The 17,536-nt window shown below is 45.3% G+C and overlaps 2 protein-coding genes and 1 non-coding gene across 3 annotated transcripts in view; 1 reads left to right on the forward strand and 2 right to left on the reverse strand.

The window, feature by feature from the left end:
- SPRYD3 (SPRY domain containing 3) overlaps window positions 1-17,536 on the reverse strand; it is a 99,264-nt gene that overhangs the window by 56,371 nt on the left and 25,357 nt on the right. The gene's annotated exons all lie outside the window — the stretch shown is intronic.
- LOC126931603 (vesicle transport through interaction with t-SNAREs homolog 1B-like) lies at window positions 4,938-5,753 on the forward strand. Its single transcript, XM_050749996.1, is given in 1 exon segment — window positions 4,938-5,753. A coding segment is annotated over 1 exon segment (816 nt).
- On the reverse strand, window positions 11,438-11,544 carry LOC126931960 (U6 spliceosomal RNA). The gene has a single exon (XR_007718055.1). It is a non-coding gene; the product is annotated as a U6 spliceosomal RNA (small nuclear RNA).

A 17,536-nucleotide genomic window follows, 5' to 3' on the forward strand; every position in this document is an offset into this window, starting at 1 on the left:
TGCAGTGAGCCGAGATTGCACCACTGCACTCCAGCCTGGGCGACAGAACAAGACTCAGTCTCAAAAAAATAAAAATAAATAAAATATTCCTGGCCAGGCATAGTGGCTCATGCCTGTAATCCCAGCAGTTTGGGAGGCTGAGACAGGTGGATCACAAAGTCAGGAGTTTGAGACCAGCCTGACCAACATGGTGAAACCCTATCTCTACTAAAAATACAAAAAATTAGCCGGGAGTGGTGGCGCACACCTGTAATCCCAGCTACTTAGGAAGCTGAAGCAGGAGAATCACTTGAACCCGGGAGGCGAAGGTTGCAGTGAGCCGAGATTGCACCACCACACTCCAACCTGGGCAACAGAGCGAGACTCCATCTCAAAAAAAAAAAAGAGAAAGAAAGAAAAAGAAAGATTTCTACGTAGTCATCTATTTCTCTCAGTTTTCCCACTTTGAGCTTCCAGTGTTGCAGATGAAAAGTCCTATACCAATGTGATTTGTTTCCTTTTGTAGATAACTTGCTCTTTCTGTCTAAAAACTTGAAAATGTTTTTCTTTAACCTTGAAGTTTGGGAGTTTCATGCCTGTGTGTATGTCTTTTCTTGTTGTATCTTCCTGTTTCCTTTCAGTCTTTAAGCTCAGATATTTCTTCAGGTCAGCAAAATTTTCTTCTATTCTTTATTGCCTCTCCTCCATCTATTCCTTTTCCCCCTTTTGGAACTAATATAGTTGAATTTTAGGACTACTGGATCTATTCTCCAAGAATCATATTTTCCTTGTTATTTCCATCTCTTCATATAATTTGCTCCATGCTTTGAAATATTATTTCCGTTTGTTCTTCCAAGCCACTAATTGGAGTCTCAGCAGTGACTATTCTCTCTTTCAATACGTATACTAATTCTTTTGTTGAAAATAATGTTTTTTAGTTCCAGAAAGTTGTTTCTTTCTTTTTCCTTTTTTACTTTCTTTTCTTTTTCCTCTTTTTTTTTTTTTTTCATACTACTTGAATCTCTTCAAGTGCTCCTAATAGTTTAAGTTGTCGTATACCTCTTTCAGTGGCTGCTGTGCTTTCTGGTGGGCAGGGAAACCAGCTCTCATAACCGCATCCCTGCAGGGCCAAGGCCCTCTGAGTCACATTCTTCCAGTGTTCCCATGGTTCTGATCTCTCTGCTTTGGGTGCTTCAAAGCTGGTCTCCATCCAGTGAGAGTAAGGAAGCTCCTCACCAGGTCTGCACACCAGGACTTCCCCCCTCTAACCCTAAGTTAAGCCTTTACTTGGCACCCTGCAGCCTGGCTCCAGCAGCAACATGGCTGTTTGGAGATGAGGGTGGAAAAAAGTGGAAATTGCCTCAGAACTGTAGTTCTCAAACTCCAGCGTGCATTAGAACTACCTTCGGAGTTTGTTAATACGGAGTTTCTGATTCATTAAGTTTGGGGTCAAGCCTGAGAATGTGCATTTCTAACAAGTTTCCAGGGCAAGCCCTTGCTGCTGATCTAGGGACCACCACTGTAGCACACACCAAACCAAGCCCTCTTTCTTTTCCTCCTCTTTTCCCTTTTTCTTCTTCAAAATTATCTTTCTTTTTTTTTTTTTTTTTTTTTTTTTGAGACAGAGTCTCGCTCTGTCGCCCAGGCTACAGTGCAGCGGCCGGATCTCAGCTCACTGCAAGCTCCGCCTCCCGGGTTCATGCCATTCTCCTGCCTCAGCCTCCCAAGTAGCTGGGACTACAGGCGCCCGCCACCTCGCCCGGCTAGTTTGTTTGTATTTTTTAGTAGAGACGGGGTTTCACCGGGTTACCCAGGATGGTCTCGATCTCCTGACCTCGTGATCCACCCGTCTTGGCCTCCCAAAGTGCTGGGATTACAGGCTTGAGCCACCGCGCCCGGCCAAAATTATCTTTCTTACTTTTCTTTTTTCTTTTCTTTTTTTTTTTTTTTTTTGAGACAAAATATTGCTGTCATCCAGGCTGGAGTATAGCAGTGCGATCTCAGCTCACTGCAATTTCCCCTCAAGAGATTCTCATGCCTCCGCCTCCCGAGTAGCTGGCGTTACAGGTGTGCTCCACTGCACCTGGCTAATTTTTTCTATTTTTAATAGAAATGGGATTTTGCTGTGTTGGCCAGGCTGGTCTTGAACTCCTGGACTCAAGTGATCTGCCTGCCTCAGCCTCCCAAAATTCTGGGATTACACGTGTGAGTCACTGCGCCCAGCTCAAAAATATACTTTCTTTTTTTTTTTTTTTTTTTTTTTTTTTTTTTGAGACGGAGTCTCGCTCTGTCACCCAGGCTGGAGTGCGGTGGCCGGATCTCAGCTCACTGCAAGCTCCGCCTCCCGGGTTCACGCCATTCTCCTGCCTCAGCCTCCCAAGTAGCTGGGACTACAGGCGCCTGCCACCTCGCCCGGCTAAGTTTTTGTATTTTTAGTAGAGACGGGGTTTCACTGTGTTAGCCAGGATGGTCTCGATCTCCTGACCTCGTGATCTGCCCGTCTCGGCCTCCCAAAGTGCTGGGATTACAGGCTTGAGCCACCTCGCCCGGCCAAAAAATATACTTTCTTTTTATGGTAAGGAAATTAACCCAACGTCAGGGAATTATCTCTTAGTTTTATGTTTAGTCTTCCTACTAGCTCACAGTACTGAGACTTGTACATGACTGAGCTCCATCCAGGCCTCCTCCACCGAAACGCTCATGGGTCTATCCCTGATGAGCCCAGCTGTGTCTAAGCGGGAAGCACCGGCAGGGTGCCGAAGGCACTCCAGGCAGGACACCACCACTGGGCTCACCTGAAGATGAGTAAAGGTGGGTCAGACCAGAAATCACCATCTGTGCGTGGCCTCAGGACCCCTTCCTCTTTGGACGCCCTTTTATTATTAGCTTTGTGCCCACACAGCCCTCCCTTCAGGATCCTTAGGGATAAGAGGGCTGTGGGACAGGAAGTACCTAGGGTGGCGGTGGGTGGTAAGGCTGCTGCCCAACAGGACTTTCCTGCCCTGCTGGGAGCCACCTTTCTTCCTGTCTAGGGTCTGCGAGTGTTGTCCCCTGTGTGTCCCCAGACTGCACCCAACTGCTTGTTCCAGCCACCTTCCCTTCACCCCTTTGATTTTGCCCAGTGTTTTCTCTTCTCCAAATCACGTTGTCTGTCCTGGGACCCTTACAGCACTCGCTCTGCTGTCCTATAGTCCCCTCCTGAATCTATGCTGGCCAGTGTCTGTGACCTCTGCAGCACCCCACACCTTACTATCCACGCTCCTCTCGTGCTTTACCATGTGGAGCCCCTCTTCCATAACACACACTCCACCGTTCTACAACACAGGCTTCAAATGGGCATTTCAGCGAAGTCCAATGACCCTAATCTTTATCTGCATGCAGGATTTCCCTTTTTTTTTTTTTTTTTGACAGAGTCTTTCTCTGTCTCCCAGACTGGAGTGCAGTGGTGCAATCTTGGCTCACTGCAACCTCCGCCTTCTGGGTTCAAGTGATTCTCATGCCTCAGCCTCCCGAGTAGCTGGGACTACAGGTGCATGTCACCACACCCGGCTAATTTTTGTGTTTTCAGTAACGACAGGTTTTCACCACGTTGGCCAGGCTGGTCTTGAACTCTTGGCCCCAGGTGATGCACCCACCTCAGCCTCCCAAAGTGCTGGAGTTCCAGGCATGAGCCACCGCGCCTGGCCAGGATTCCTTTCCATTCTCCAAAGAAACTATTTCATTGGTTCTCTCTCCTCCCATCATCCCTCTCCAAGCCCACAGAACTCCCAGCAGTTCTCCTCTGCCCCAATTCCTTCCTGTTGACTGAAGGAATTTGCCCTCTTCCCTCTCCTCCTACCATCTCGCTCAATCATATCAGCAGCTCCAGCACCACCTCTCCATTCTCCCTTCTACTAGATCGCTCCCAACAGCAGCCAGCTATGCTCCTAATCTACTCTCCCCATGTCTAACTGTCCCTCTCCTCACCCACAGCTGCATCAGGCTGCTGTCCCACTTCTCAGCTCCCTGTCACAGCCACACTTCTCCAAAGAGGTGCCTGTCCCACTGTTGAGGGTTTTCACCTCACATTCACTCAAGTGTCGATCATGGGTCTGCAAAGGGGCCTCTCATATTTTAATATTTGCTCCAGTATCCAAGCCTTCCTGTTATTTCCCTTCTCGTCAGAGGGACCCACTCTAACACGTGACAAATCTGTATGGAGTCTTGAAAATATGGTGCTTTATTGTACCTTTTAAATTTAGGTAAAGGGTTTGGTCAGCTTTATTCAAATATAATTCACATATCATGCAATTCGTCCACTTAAAGTATGCAAGTCAATAATGTTAGTATATTCAGATTTGTGCAACCATCACCACAGTTAGTACATTTTCATCACTGGCCCCCAAAATCTCATACCTACTAGTAGTCACTCTCCATGTCCCAAAAACCTCCCAGCCTTGGGCAACCACTGATTTACTTTCTGGATATTTCTTTTCTTTTTCGTTTTTCTGTTTCTTTGAGACAGGGTCTCATTCTGTCACCCAGACAGTGGTTTCTGAGTGCAATGGTGCCATGATAGCTCACTGCAACATTGAACTCCTCACACAAGCGATCCTCCTACCTCAGTCCCCTGAGCAGCTGAGACCACAAGTGCTCACCACCACACCCAGCTAGTTTTTGTACTTTAATTTTTTTTTTTTTTTTTTTTTTTTTTTTTTTTTTTTTGTAGAGATGGGTTTTGCCATGTTGCCAGGCTGGTCTCGAACTCCTGTGCTCAAGTGATTTGCCCACCTCAGCCTCCTAAAGTGCTGGGATTATAGGCATGAGCCACCATGCGTGGCCTGTTCTGGATATTTCACATCAACGAAATCAGGCATCAGTGGTGGTGATGGTTACAGGCCAGGGCTGCTGACTGCCAAGCTAGGAGCGGGCCCAGCACCCAGAATCTTGATGGGCGCTGCTCAAGCACCGCCTGCGCCATGCCCCTCTCCACCACCTCCTCGGAGCATTTTGAGCAGCTGCACGAGATGTGCCTCCGAGGGGTGTACAAGTGGCTGCTGGATATGGCAGGGACCCAGGAGAAGTTGATCAGAGATTTTGATGAAAAGCAACAGGAAGCAAACAAAATGCTGGCACAGATGGAGGAGGAATTACATTATGTACCCCTATCTTTCCATAACCCCATAATGTCGAAGCTTCAAGACTAACAGAAGGACCTTGCCTAACTCCACCTGGAGGCAAGAAGTGTCTTTGCAGCCATGCTTGGGGACCAAGGAGTCATGAAATATGGCACATATGCTGTAGAGATTGAGCATATGAATAGGCTACAGTCGCAAAGGGCAATGCTTCTCCAAGGCACCGAAAGCCTGGGCCGGGCCACCCAAGAGACTGACCAGATTGGCTCAGAAATGTCAGAAGAGCTGGGGAACCAACAGGACCAGCGAGAGCGTACCAAGAGTACACTGGGAAACACAAATGAAAACTTGTGCAAAAGTCAAAAGATTCTCCCTTCAAGGTCCAGAAAAGTGACAACCAACAAGCTTCTGCTTTCCATCATCATTTCACTGGAGCTAGCTGTCCCGGGAGGCCTGGTTTACTTTGCATTCCTTTGCAAGCATGGGGCTTGCAATAGGGAAGGGTTGTGGACCAGAACTTTGACCTTGGGAATACATGGTGTTAGGGATGTGGATGGAATAAGCATGTTGCTCCTGTGGGCTAACAGTTCAAGGATGCACTGTGTAGCCAGACTATGGGAGAAGGGAGGAAAGATGGAAAGCCAGTTAAATGTGAAGTGACAGCAACAAGACCAGTATGATATACCAAGGTAATAATGCTATTTATGACTTCTTTAAAAATACAAAAGCCTGGCCAACATAGCAAGAACTCATCTCTACCAAAAATAAAAAAAATTAGCCAGGTATGGCGGCCACATCTGTAGTCCCAGCTATTTAGAAGGCTGAGGCAGGAGAACTGCTTGAGACCAGGAGTTTGAGGCTGCAGTGAGCTATGATAGCGCCACTGCACTCCAGCCTGGGTGACAGAGTGAGACCTTGTCTTCAAAAACAAAATTAATTAATTAATTTTTAAGAATATGCCAAGGTCGGGCACTGTGGCTCACACCTGTAATCCCACCACTTTGGGAGGCTGAGGTGGGGAGTTCAAGACCAGCCTGGCCAACATGGCGAAACCCTGTTTTTACTAAAAATACAAAAATTAGCTGGGCATGGTGGTGCGCACCCATGATCCCAGCTACTCCAGAGGCTGAGGCAGGAGAATCGCTTGAACCCGGGAGGCAGAGGTTGTGGTGAGCTGAGATTGTGCCACTGCACTCGAGCCTGGGTGATAAAAGGAGTCTCTGTCTAACAACAACAACAAAAAAAGGCGCGGTGGCTCACACCTCTAATCCCAACACTTTGGGAGCCCGAGGTGGGCAGATCACCTAAGATTGGGAGTTCGAGACCAGCCTGACCAACATGGAGAAAACCCCGTCTCTACTGAAATTACAAAATTAGCGGGGGTGGTGGCACATGCCTGTAATCCCAACTACTCGGGAGGCTGAGGCAGGAGAATCGCTTGAACCCAGGAGGCAGAGGTTTTGGTGAGCCGAGATCGTGCAATTGCACTCTAGCCTGGGCAACAAGAGTGAAACTCTGTCCAGAAAAAAAAAAAAAAAAAAAGTGCCGTGCGTGGTGCCACATTTTGGCAGCACTTTGGGAGGCCGAGACAGAGAGATTGCTTGAGCTCAGGAGTTCAAGACCAGCCTGGCCAACATGGTGAAAATCCGTCTCTACTTAAAACAAAATTAGCTGAGCATGGTGGTACATGCCTGTGGTCCCAGCTACTCTAGAGGCTGAGTGAGGGAGAATCACCTGGGCCCAGGAGGTCGAGACTACAGTGAGTCAACATTGGGCCTTGCACTCCAGCCTGGTGACAGAGTGAGACACGGTCTCAAAACTGACAGTCAACCAATAAATGAAATCATACCTTATGTGGTCCTCTGAGATGGCCTTCTTCTTAACCTGTTTTGAAGATTCAATCATGTTTTAGCATATACCATACTTCATTTATCTTTCTGTTTTTCAAGATAAGGTCTCCCTCTGTTGCCCAGGTTGGAGTGCAATGGTCTGATCATGGCTCATTGCAACCTTGACCTCCCAGGCTCAAACTATCCTCCCACCTCAGCTTCCCAAGTCGTTGCAACTAAACGTGGGCACCACCATGTCTGGCTAACTTCTTTGTATTTTTTTTTTAATAGAAAGAGGTCTCACTATGTTGCCCAGATTCGTCTCGGACTCCCCAGCCAAGCAGTTTGCTGCCTCTGCCTTCCAGAGTGTTGAGACTACAGGTGTGAGCCTATGGAAATAAAGACCGCACCCGGTCCTTTATTTCTTTTTTCGACTCACAAGTGCTTGGATGTTCCTTCTTATTGTCAAATTCTACTCCATTGTATGGATATACCACATTTTATATACCCATTCACCAGTAATGGAATTGAGTTTTTTCCACTTTTTTGTCTATTCTGAATAAAGCTGCTATGAATGTTTGTGTATAACTCTTTGCCTCAACAAATGTTTTTTATTTCTCTTGGCTATATACCTGGAAGTGGAATTACTGGGTCATATGATAATTCTACATTTAATCATTTGAGGAACTGCTAGACCATTTTCCAAAGTGGCTGCACTGGTTTATAATCCTGCCAGCAGTGTATGAGAGTTCCAACCTCCCACATACTCACCAACACTTCGTTATTATCTCTTTTTTATTATAGCCATCTCCATGTGAAGTGATATCTCATTGTGGTTTTGATTTGCATTTCCCTCACAACTAATGATGTTAAGCATCTTGTCATGTGCTTACTGGCCATTTGTATAGCTTCTTTGGAGAAATGTCTATTTAAATCCTTAGCCCATTTTTAAATTGGATTATTTGTCTTTTTTGAAATTGTCTTGAAACTACTGTAGTTTTACAGTACATTTTGAAATCAGAAAGTGTGAGTTCTCCAAGTTTGTTCTTTTTTTTCAAGATTGTTTTGGCTATTAAGGGTTTCTTGCATTTCCATATGAATTTCGGATCAACTTGTCAATTTCTGCAAAGAAGCCAACTGGGGTGGTGATAGAGATTGTGTTCATTCTGTAGATCCACTAACATGAAATGTCCTTCCATTTATTTAGATCCTTAATTTATTTCCACAATGTGTTGTAGCTTTCAGAGTATACATTCTGGCCAGGCATGGTGGCTCACGCCTGTAATCCCAGCACTTTGGGAGGCTGAGGCAGGCGGATTACAAGGTCAGGAGATCGAGACCACCCTGGCCAAGATGGTGAAACCCTGTCTCTACTAAAAATACAAAAATTAGTTGGGTGTGGTGGCATGTGCCTGTAATCCCAGCTACTTGGGAGGCTGAGGCAGGAAAAGAGCTTGAACCAGGGAGTTGGAGGTTGCAGTGAGCCAAGATCGTGCCACTGCACTCCAGCCTGGCGACAGAACAAGACTCCGTCTCAAAACAAAACAGAACAAAAAAACAGAGTATACATTCTACATTTGTTTTGTTAAATTGATTCCTAAGTATTTTATTCTTTTTGATGCCCTTGTAAATAAAATTATTTTATTAATTTCATTTTTAGATCGTTCATTTCTAATGTGTAGAAACACAACTGATTTGTATGTTGATCTGTTATTTATTTATTTATTTATTAAAAAATAGAGACAAAGTCTCACTATGCTGCCCAGGCTGGTCTTAAACTCCTGGGCTCAAGTGATCCACCCATTTCTGCCTCCCAAAGTGCTGGGATTACAGATGTGAGCCCCCATGCCCAGCTGTATATGAAATAAATTTCATTTTCTTACCTAATTGCCATGGACAGAACCTGCAGTACCGTGTTGAATAGAAGTAGGGAGAGCAGACATTCTTGTCTTGTTCCTGATCTCAGAGGGAAAACATTTAGAATTTCACCATTAGGTGTGACATTAGCAGAGGGTTTTTGTAGCTACCCTTTATCAGGTTGAGAAGAATCCCCTTCTATATCTAGTTTGTTGAGTTTTTTCTTTTCTTTTCTTTTCTTTTTTTTTTTTTTTTTTTTTTTTTTTTTTTTGAGACAGAGTCTCGCTTAGTCGCCCAGGTTGGAGTGCAATGGCGCGATCCAGGTTGGAGTGCAATGGCGCGATCTCGGCTCACTGCAAGCTCCGCCTCCCGGGTTCACGCCATTCTCCTGCCTCAGCCTCCCGAGTAGCTGGGACTACAGGCGCCCGCCGCCTCGCCCGCTAATTTTTTGCATTTTTAGTAGACGGGGTTTCACCGTGTTAGCCAGGATGGTCTCGATCTCCTGACCTCGTGATCCGCCCGCCTCGGCCTCCCAAAGTGCTGGGATTACAGGCGTGAGCCACCGCGCCCGGCCTTTTTTTTTTTTTTGAGATGGAGTCTCACTCTGTTGCTCATGCTGGAGTGCAGTGGCACGATCTCAGCTCACTGCAACCTCCACCTCCCAGGTTCAAGTGATTCTCCTGCCTCAGCCTCCCGAGTAGCTGGGATTACAGGTGCTCATCACCATGCCCAGCTAATTTTTTTTTTTTTTTGTATTTTTAGTAGAGACAGGGTTTCACCATCCTGGCCAGGCTGTATGTATTGAGGTCATCAACAGACCACATTGAAATGTGGTTTTTGTCCTCTATTCTATTGATATGGCATAATACATTAATTGATTTTGGATGTCAAACCAACCTTGCATTTCTGAGACAAATCCTACTTTGTCATGGTATGTAACTCTTTTTTTTTTTTTTTTTTTTTTTTTTTTTTGTTTTGAGACAGACTCTTGCTCTGTTGCCAGGCTGGAGTGTAGTGGCATGATCTCGGCTCACTGCAACCTCCGCCTCCTGGGTTCAAGTGATTCTCCTGCCTCAGCCTCCCTAGTAGCTGGGAGTACAGGCGTGCACCACCACACCCAGCTAATTTTTTTGTATTTTTAGTTGAGACAGGGTTTCACCATGTTGGCCAGGATGGTCTTGATCTCTTGACCTCATGATCCGCCTGCCTCGGCCTCCCAAAGTGCTGGGATTACAGGTGTAAGCCACTGTGTCTGGCCAACCCTTTTTATATGTTGCTGAATTTGGTTTGCTAGTTCAGGATTTTTGCATCTAAATTCATAAGACATATTGGTATATAGTTTTCTTCTGATGTTTTTGCCTTGTTTTGGTATCAGGATTAATACTGCCCTCATAGGATGAGTTTAGAAGAATTCTCTCTTCTGTTTTTTGGAAGAGTTTGTGAAGAATTGGTGGTAAGTCTTTAATGTTTTGTAGAATTTACCATTAAAATCTTCACTTTTCTTTGTGAAATGCTTTTAGATTACTAATCCAATTACTCTTTCTCTGTTTATTATAGGTCTATTCAGAATTTATATTTCTCCTTGAACCAATTTCAGTAGTTTGTGGTTTTCTAGGTATTTGTCTATTTCATCTAAGGTACCTAATTGGTTGGCATAGTCATTTATAGTATTCTCTTATAACCTTCCTTACTTTTGAAAGTTCAGTAGTAATGCTCCCTCTTTCATTCCTGAGTTTAGTATAATTTGAGTCTTCTCCGTTTTTTGTTTCTGTTCTTGTTTTAGAGAGACAGGATCTCATTCTGTCACTCAGGCTGGAGTGTGGTAGTGTGAGCTCACTGTAACCTCGAACTCCTGGACTCAAGCAATCCTCCTGCCTCAGCCTCCCGGGTAGCTAGGACTACAGGTACATGTCATCATAACTGGCTAATTTTTTTATTTTTCATTTTTTTGGAGCGATGGACTCTCTCTCTCTCTCTATATATATATATATATGTGTGTGTGTGTGTGTGTGTGTGTGTGTGCGCGCGCGTGTGTGTGTGTGTGTGTATTCAAGTGATCTTCCCACCTCAGCCTCCAGAGTAGCTGGGATTGCAAGCATGTGTCACCACATCCAGCTAAATTATTATTATTATTTTTTTTTTTTTTTAAGGCAGAGTCTCGCTCTGTCGCCCAGGCTGGAGTGCAGTGGCATGATCTCGGCTCACTGCAAGCTCTGCCTCCAGGGTTCACACCATTCTCCTGCCTCAGCCTCCCAAGTAGCTGGGACTACAGGTGCCTGCCACCGCACCCAGCTAATTTTTTGTATTTTTAGTAGAGACAGGGTTTCACCATGTTAGCCAGGATGGTCTCAATCTCCTGACCTCGTGATCCACCCGCCTCAGCCTCCCAAAGTGCTGGGATTACAGGCATGAGCCACTGCGCCCAGCCTTTTTTTTTGTATTTTTAGTAGAGACCATGTTTCACTATGTTGGCCAGGCTGGTCTCAAACTCCACCAAGAAATCCACCTGCCTTGGCCTCCCAAATATATATACATATTTTAATGTTATAATTTTATATATATATATATATATATATATACTTTTTTACAGGTATATATGTATTTTAAATTTTATAATTTAGATATATACATATACATTTTCTTAATTTTAAAATTTCAAAAAATATGGAACACTTCAAAAGTTTACACATCATCCTTGTGCAGGGGCCATGCTAATCTTCTGTGTATTGTTCCAATTTTAGTATATGTGCTGCCAAAGAGAGCACACCCAGGCTGGTCTTGAACTCCTGGCCTCAAGTGATCTTCCCACCTCAGCCTCCCAGAGGACTGGGATTACAGATGTGAGCCACCATACCCAGCCTTTCTCTGTTTTTGTCTTAATCAGTCTAGCCTTGTTGATCTTTTCAAAGGACCAACTATTCATTTTGTTGATTTTCTTTAGTGTTTTTCTGTTGCCTGTTTCATTAATTTAAACTCTAATATATGTTTTTCCTTCATTCTTCTTGCTTTAGGTTTAGTTTGCTCTTTTTCCAGTGTCTTAGGGTAGAAGGTTAGTTAATTGATTTGAGATCTTTCTACTTTTCAAATACAGGTGTTTACAGTTGGAGATTATTGTTTTGTATATGCTCCCATGAGGTTGAGAAAGTTGCCTTCTACCCCCGAGTTAGCCAAACCCAGTCCTCCACAATACTGTCCTTACTTCTGAGAGCAGCTGCAAGTTTGGGGTTTTCCCAAAACCACCCTCTGGTCACATAATTCACTGAAGAAGTGACAGAACTTAGGCCAGATGTGGTGACTCACGCCTGTAATCCCAGCACTTTGGGAGGCCAAGGCAGTTTTAGATTTTCCTTCTTCAGGAGTTCGAGACCAGCCTGGCCAACATGGTGAAATCCCATCTCTAATAAAAACACAAAAATTAGCCGGGCGTGGTGGCACATGCCTGTAGTCCCGGCTACTCAGGAGGCTGAGGCAGGAGAATTGCTTGAACCCAGGAGGCGGAGCAGTGAGCTGAGATCATGTCATTGCACTCTAGCCTGGGCAACAAAGTGAGACTCCATCTCAAAAAAAAAAAAAAAAAAGGAGTGAGAGAACTCAGTGAAAGCTACCTATTATTCTCATGGTCACAGTTTATTCCAGGGAAAGGATACTCTAAAATCAGCCATGGGAAGGGGCACATAGAGCAGAGTCTAGGAGGATTCCAAATGCAAAGCTTTCATTGTCATCAGGAGATGTTATCCTCTCAGCATCGATGTGTGAAAGTACACACGGAGTGTTGCAAATCCAGGAAGCCCGTCCTAACTTCAGTGTCCAGAGTTTTTATTGGAGTTTGCATTATACAAGCATGATGATGGTTGAACTCAGTCTCCCATCTCCCTCCCCTATCCCTGGAAGTTAGGATGGTATCATGGTGAGATCCACCAAGGAGCCCATCTTGATTCACCTCATTGGCATAAACTATCAGATGTAATCTTAGGGGCCCACATGAATAACAAAGATATATATATATCTTTTTTTTTTAAGAGACAGGGCTTCAGTCTGTCACCCAGGCTGGAGTGCAGTGATGTGATCAGAGCTTACTGCAGCCTCAAACTTCTGGGCTCAAGTGATCCTCCCACCTCAGCATCCTGAGTAGCTGGGTGCACACCACAGTGCCCAACTTGAGAGATATTCTTACCACTTTGGGAATTCCATGGGTTTAGAGGCTACCTCTCAGGAACCAGGGACAATGGCCAGGCCTTTCCTTGGGCAAGGCCAAATCCTTTATGCTTTCTATTCCTAGACAGCTGAATTTTTTTTTTTTTTTTTTTGAAACAGAGTGCTGCTCTGTTGCCCAGACTGGAGTGCAGTAGTGCAACAATAGCTCACTGTAGCCTTGACCTCCTGGGCTCAAGCAATCCTCCCATCTTAGCCCCCAGAGTAGCTGGGACTACAGACTTACACCACCACACACTGTTAATTAAAAAAAAATTTTTTTTTTTTTTTTTTTTTTTTTTTTTGAGACGGAGTCTTGCTGTGTCACCCAGGCTGGAGTGCAATGGCCAGATCTCGGCTCACTGCAAGCTCCGCCTCCCGGGTTCACGCCATTCTCCTGCCTCAGCCTCCCGAGTAGCTGGGACTACAGGCACCCGCCACCTCGCCCAGCTAGTTTTTTTTTTTGTATTTTTTATTAGAGACGGGGTTTCACCGTGTTAGCCAGGATGGTCTCGATCTCCTGACCTCGTGATCCGCCCGTCTCGGCCTCCCAAAGTAAAAAAAAAATTTTTGATAGAGATGAGATCTCACCACATTGTCCAGGCTGGTCTTGAACTCCTTGTCTCAAGTGATCCTCCCACCTCGGCCTCCCAAAGTGCTGGGATTACAGGTGTGAGCCACTGCCTGGCCAGCTAAATGTTTTTACATGTTTAGTATTTCTTATCCAAAATGCTTGGGACCAGAAGTGTTTTGGATTTCAGACATTTTTTGGACTTTGGAATATTTGCATTATACTTTATATGAGCATCCCTAATCAGAAAATCAGAATTCTGAAATGCTACAATAAGCATTTCGAGTCATGTCTACTCAAAAAGTTTCAGATTTTCAGACCAGTCAGGGTATGATAAGAAAAAAAATAAGTTTCAAATGTCAGAGCATTTCAGAGTTTGGATTTTGGATTAGGAATGCTCAACCTACATTAAGAATGGATACTGGGCGCAGTGGCTCAAGCCTGTAATCCCAGACTTTAGGAGGCTGAGACGGGTGGATCACAAGGTCAGGAGATCGAGACCATCCTGGCTAACACGGTGAAACCCCGTCTCTACTAAAAAATACAAAAAACTAGCCGGGCGAGGTGGCGGGTGCCTGTAGTCCCAGCTGCTCGGGAGGCTGAGGCAGGAGAATGGCGTAAACCTGGAAGGCAGAGCTTGCAGTGAGCTGAGATCCGGCCACTGCACTCCAGCCTGGGCAACAGAGGGAGACTCCCTCTCAAAAAAAAAAAAAAGAATGGATACCGGGGCTGGGCACAGTGGCTTACACCTGTAATCCCAGCACTTTGGGAGGCCGAGGTGGGTGGATCACCTGAAGTCAGGAGTTCGTAGACCAGCCTGGCCAACATGGTGAAACCACATCTCTACCAAAAATGCAAAAATCAGCCACGTGTGGTGGCACGTGCCTGTAACACCAGCTACTCAGGAGGCTGAAGCAGGAGAATCACTTGAACCCGGGAGGTTGCAGTGAGCCAAGATCATGACACTGCACTCAAGCCTGGGTCACAGAGCAAGACTCCACATCAAAAAAAAAAAAAATGGGTATTGGATTTTATTAAATGTCTTTTCTGCATCTATTGAGAGGATAATGCAGTTTTTAGTTTTTAGTCTGTTAATATTCTGAAAGGAAAATAAATCTTAGGACACCAAACACACTACGCCAAAGGGAAAAGTCAAGCTGGGAATTGAATCAGGCAAACTTGTCTCCCATTTTCCCATTTTGTTCCTAAATAAGATAGTTACAAAGATTTTAGAAGCTACATACTGGCCGGGCGCTGTGGCTCACGCCTGTAATCCCAGCACTTTCAGAGGTCAGGAGTTTGAGACCAGCCTGGCCAACATGGTGAAACCCCATCTCTACTAAAAATACAAACATTGGCCAGGTGTGGTGGTGGGCACCTGTAATCCCAGCTACAAAGGAGGCTGAGGCAGGAGAATCTCTTGAACCCGGGAGGTGGATGTGAGCCAAGATTGTGCCACTGCACTCCAGCCTGGGCAACAGAGCAAGACTCTTGTCTCAAAAAAAAAAAAAAAAAAAAAAAACGCTGGGCGTGGTGGCTCACGCCTGTAATCCCAGCACTTTGGGAGGCCGAGGTGGGTGGATCATGAGGTCAGGAGATCAAGACTTTCCTGGCTAACACCGTGAAACCCCGTCTCTACCAAAAAAATACAAAAAATTTAGCCAGGTGTGGTGGTGGGCGCCTGTAGTACCAGCTACTCGGGAGGCTGAGGCAGGAGAATGGCGTGAACCCTGGAGGCGGAGTTTGCAGTGAGCCGAGATCGCCGAGATCGTGCCACCTGCATTCCAGCCTGGGCGACAGAGCGAGACTTTGTAGGGACATGGATGCAGCCGGAAGCCATCATTCTCGGCAAACTATCGCAAGAACAGAAAACCAAACACCACATGCTCTCACTCATAGGTGGGAACTGAACAAGGAGAACACTTGGACACAGGAAGGGGAACATCACGCACCCGGGCCTATTGTGGGTGGGGGGAGGGGGGAGGGATAGCATTAGGAGATATACCTAATGTAAATGATGAGTTAATGGGTGCAGCACACCAACATGGCACATGTATATATATGTAACAAACCCGTATGTTGTGCACATGTACCCTAGAACATAAAGTATAATTGAAAAAAATAAACAGTATTGCCAATTAAAAATCCAATTTACGGCCTGGCGTGGTGGCTCAAGCCTGTAATCCCAGCACTTTGGGAGGCCGAGATGGGCGGATCACAAGGTCAGGAGATCGAGACCATCCTGGCTAACACAGTGAAACCCCGTCTCTACTAAAAAATACAAAAAACTAGCTGGGTGCGGTGGCGGGCACCTGTAGTCCCAGCTACTCGGGAGGCTGAGGCAGGAGAATGGCCTAAACCCGGGAGGCGGAGCTTGCAATGAGCTGAGATCCGGCCACTGCAGTCTGGCCTGGGCGACAGAGTGAGACTCCGTCTCAAAAAAAAAAAAAAAAAAAAAAAAGAAAAGAAGAAAAATCTAAAACCAATGTCCTCAGCTTCCACCTTAACAAACTAGAAAAGAAGAGGAGATTATACTCAAAATAAGCAGAATAAAGGAAATAGTAGATTAAAGCAGAAATCAATTAAGTAGATAACAATGAAGACAGTAAAACCAAGGCTGGTTCTTTGAGAAGATCAATTGCAATTGTATTAGTCAGGATTCTCCAGAGAAACAGAACCATTAGGATATATGTAAATATATAAGAGATTTATCATGAGAATTGGCTTGCACAGTTATGGAGGTCAAGAATTCCCATGATATGCCATTTGTAAGCTGGAGAATCAGGAAAGCTAGGGGTGTTATTCAATCAGAGTCCAAGGGCATGAGAACTAGGGCAGCCAGTGGCATAGCTCCCAGTCTGAGGCCAAAGGCCTGAGAACCAGGGCAGGAAATAGTGTAATCCCAGAGTCCAAAGTCCTGAGAACCAGGACCTCCGGTGTCCTTGAGTGAGTGTCAAGGGCGTAAGATTGATGTCCCAGCTCATGATGAGAAAGAATGTGCCCTTTCTTCACCTTTTTGTTCTATTGAGCCCTCAGTGATTGGATGATGCCTGCACATTGATGAGGGCAGATCTTCTTTCCTCAGTCCACCAATTCAAATGCAAGCTCTTCTAGAGACAGCCTCACAGACACACCCAGAAATAACATCTACCAGCTCTCTAACCTAGGCCAGTTGATATATAACATCAGCCATCAAGGCCAGACATGAGGGCTCATGTCCTTAATCCCAGCACTTTGGGAAGCTGAGGCAGGAGGTTAATTTGAGCCCAGCCTGGCCAACATAGCAAAACACCATCCCAGGCCAGGCATGGTGGCTCAGGCCTGTAATCCCAGTGCTTTGGGAGGCTGAGGTGGGCAGATCACTTGAGGTCAGAAGTTCAAGACCAACCTGGCCAGCACAGTGAAACCCCGTCTCTACTAAAACAAAATACAGAAATTAGCCGGGTGTGGTGGCATGCGCCTGCAGTCCCAGCTACTTAGGAGGCAGAAGCTGGGGAATTGCTTGAACCCAGGAGGCACAGGTTGCAGTGAGCCGAGATCATGCCACTGTACTCCAGCCTGGGAAATAGACAAGACTCCATCTCCAAAAAAAAAAAAAAAAATTTTTTTTTAAATAAATAAAACACATCATCCCTACAAAAAAAAAATTTACCATCACAGCAATAAACCTCTCACTAAAATGAACAGGAAAAAAAAAGGGAGAAAACACAAATAATTAATATCAGAAATGAGAAAAAGGACAATATAGGTTCTATAGAACTAAAAGCATTATAAGGAAACAAGTTTATGTCAATAAATCCTGAAACTTAGATGAAATAGACAAATTTCTGGACAGGTTTGGTGGCTCACGCCTGTAATCTCAGCTCCTGGGAGAGTTAAGGGGTAGGATCGCTTAAGGCCAGAAGTTGGAGACTGGGCAACAAAGTGAAACCCCATTTCTAAAAAAAAAAAAAAAAAAAGCCAGGCATGACAGCATGCTCCCGTAGTCTCAGGTA

This window comes from Macaca thibetana, chromosome 11 (assembly GCF_024542745.1).
Source record: "Macaca thibetana thibetana isolate TM-01 chromosome 11, ASM2454274v1, whole genome shotgun sequence".
NCBI lineage: Eukaryota > Metazoa > Chordata > Mammalia > Primates > Cercopithecidae > Macaca > Macaca thibetana.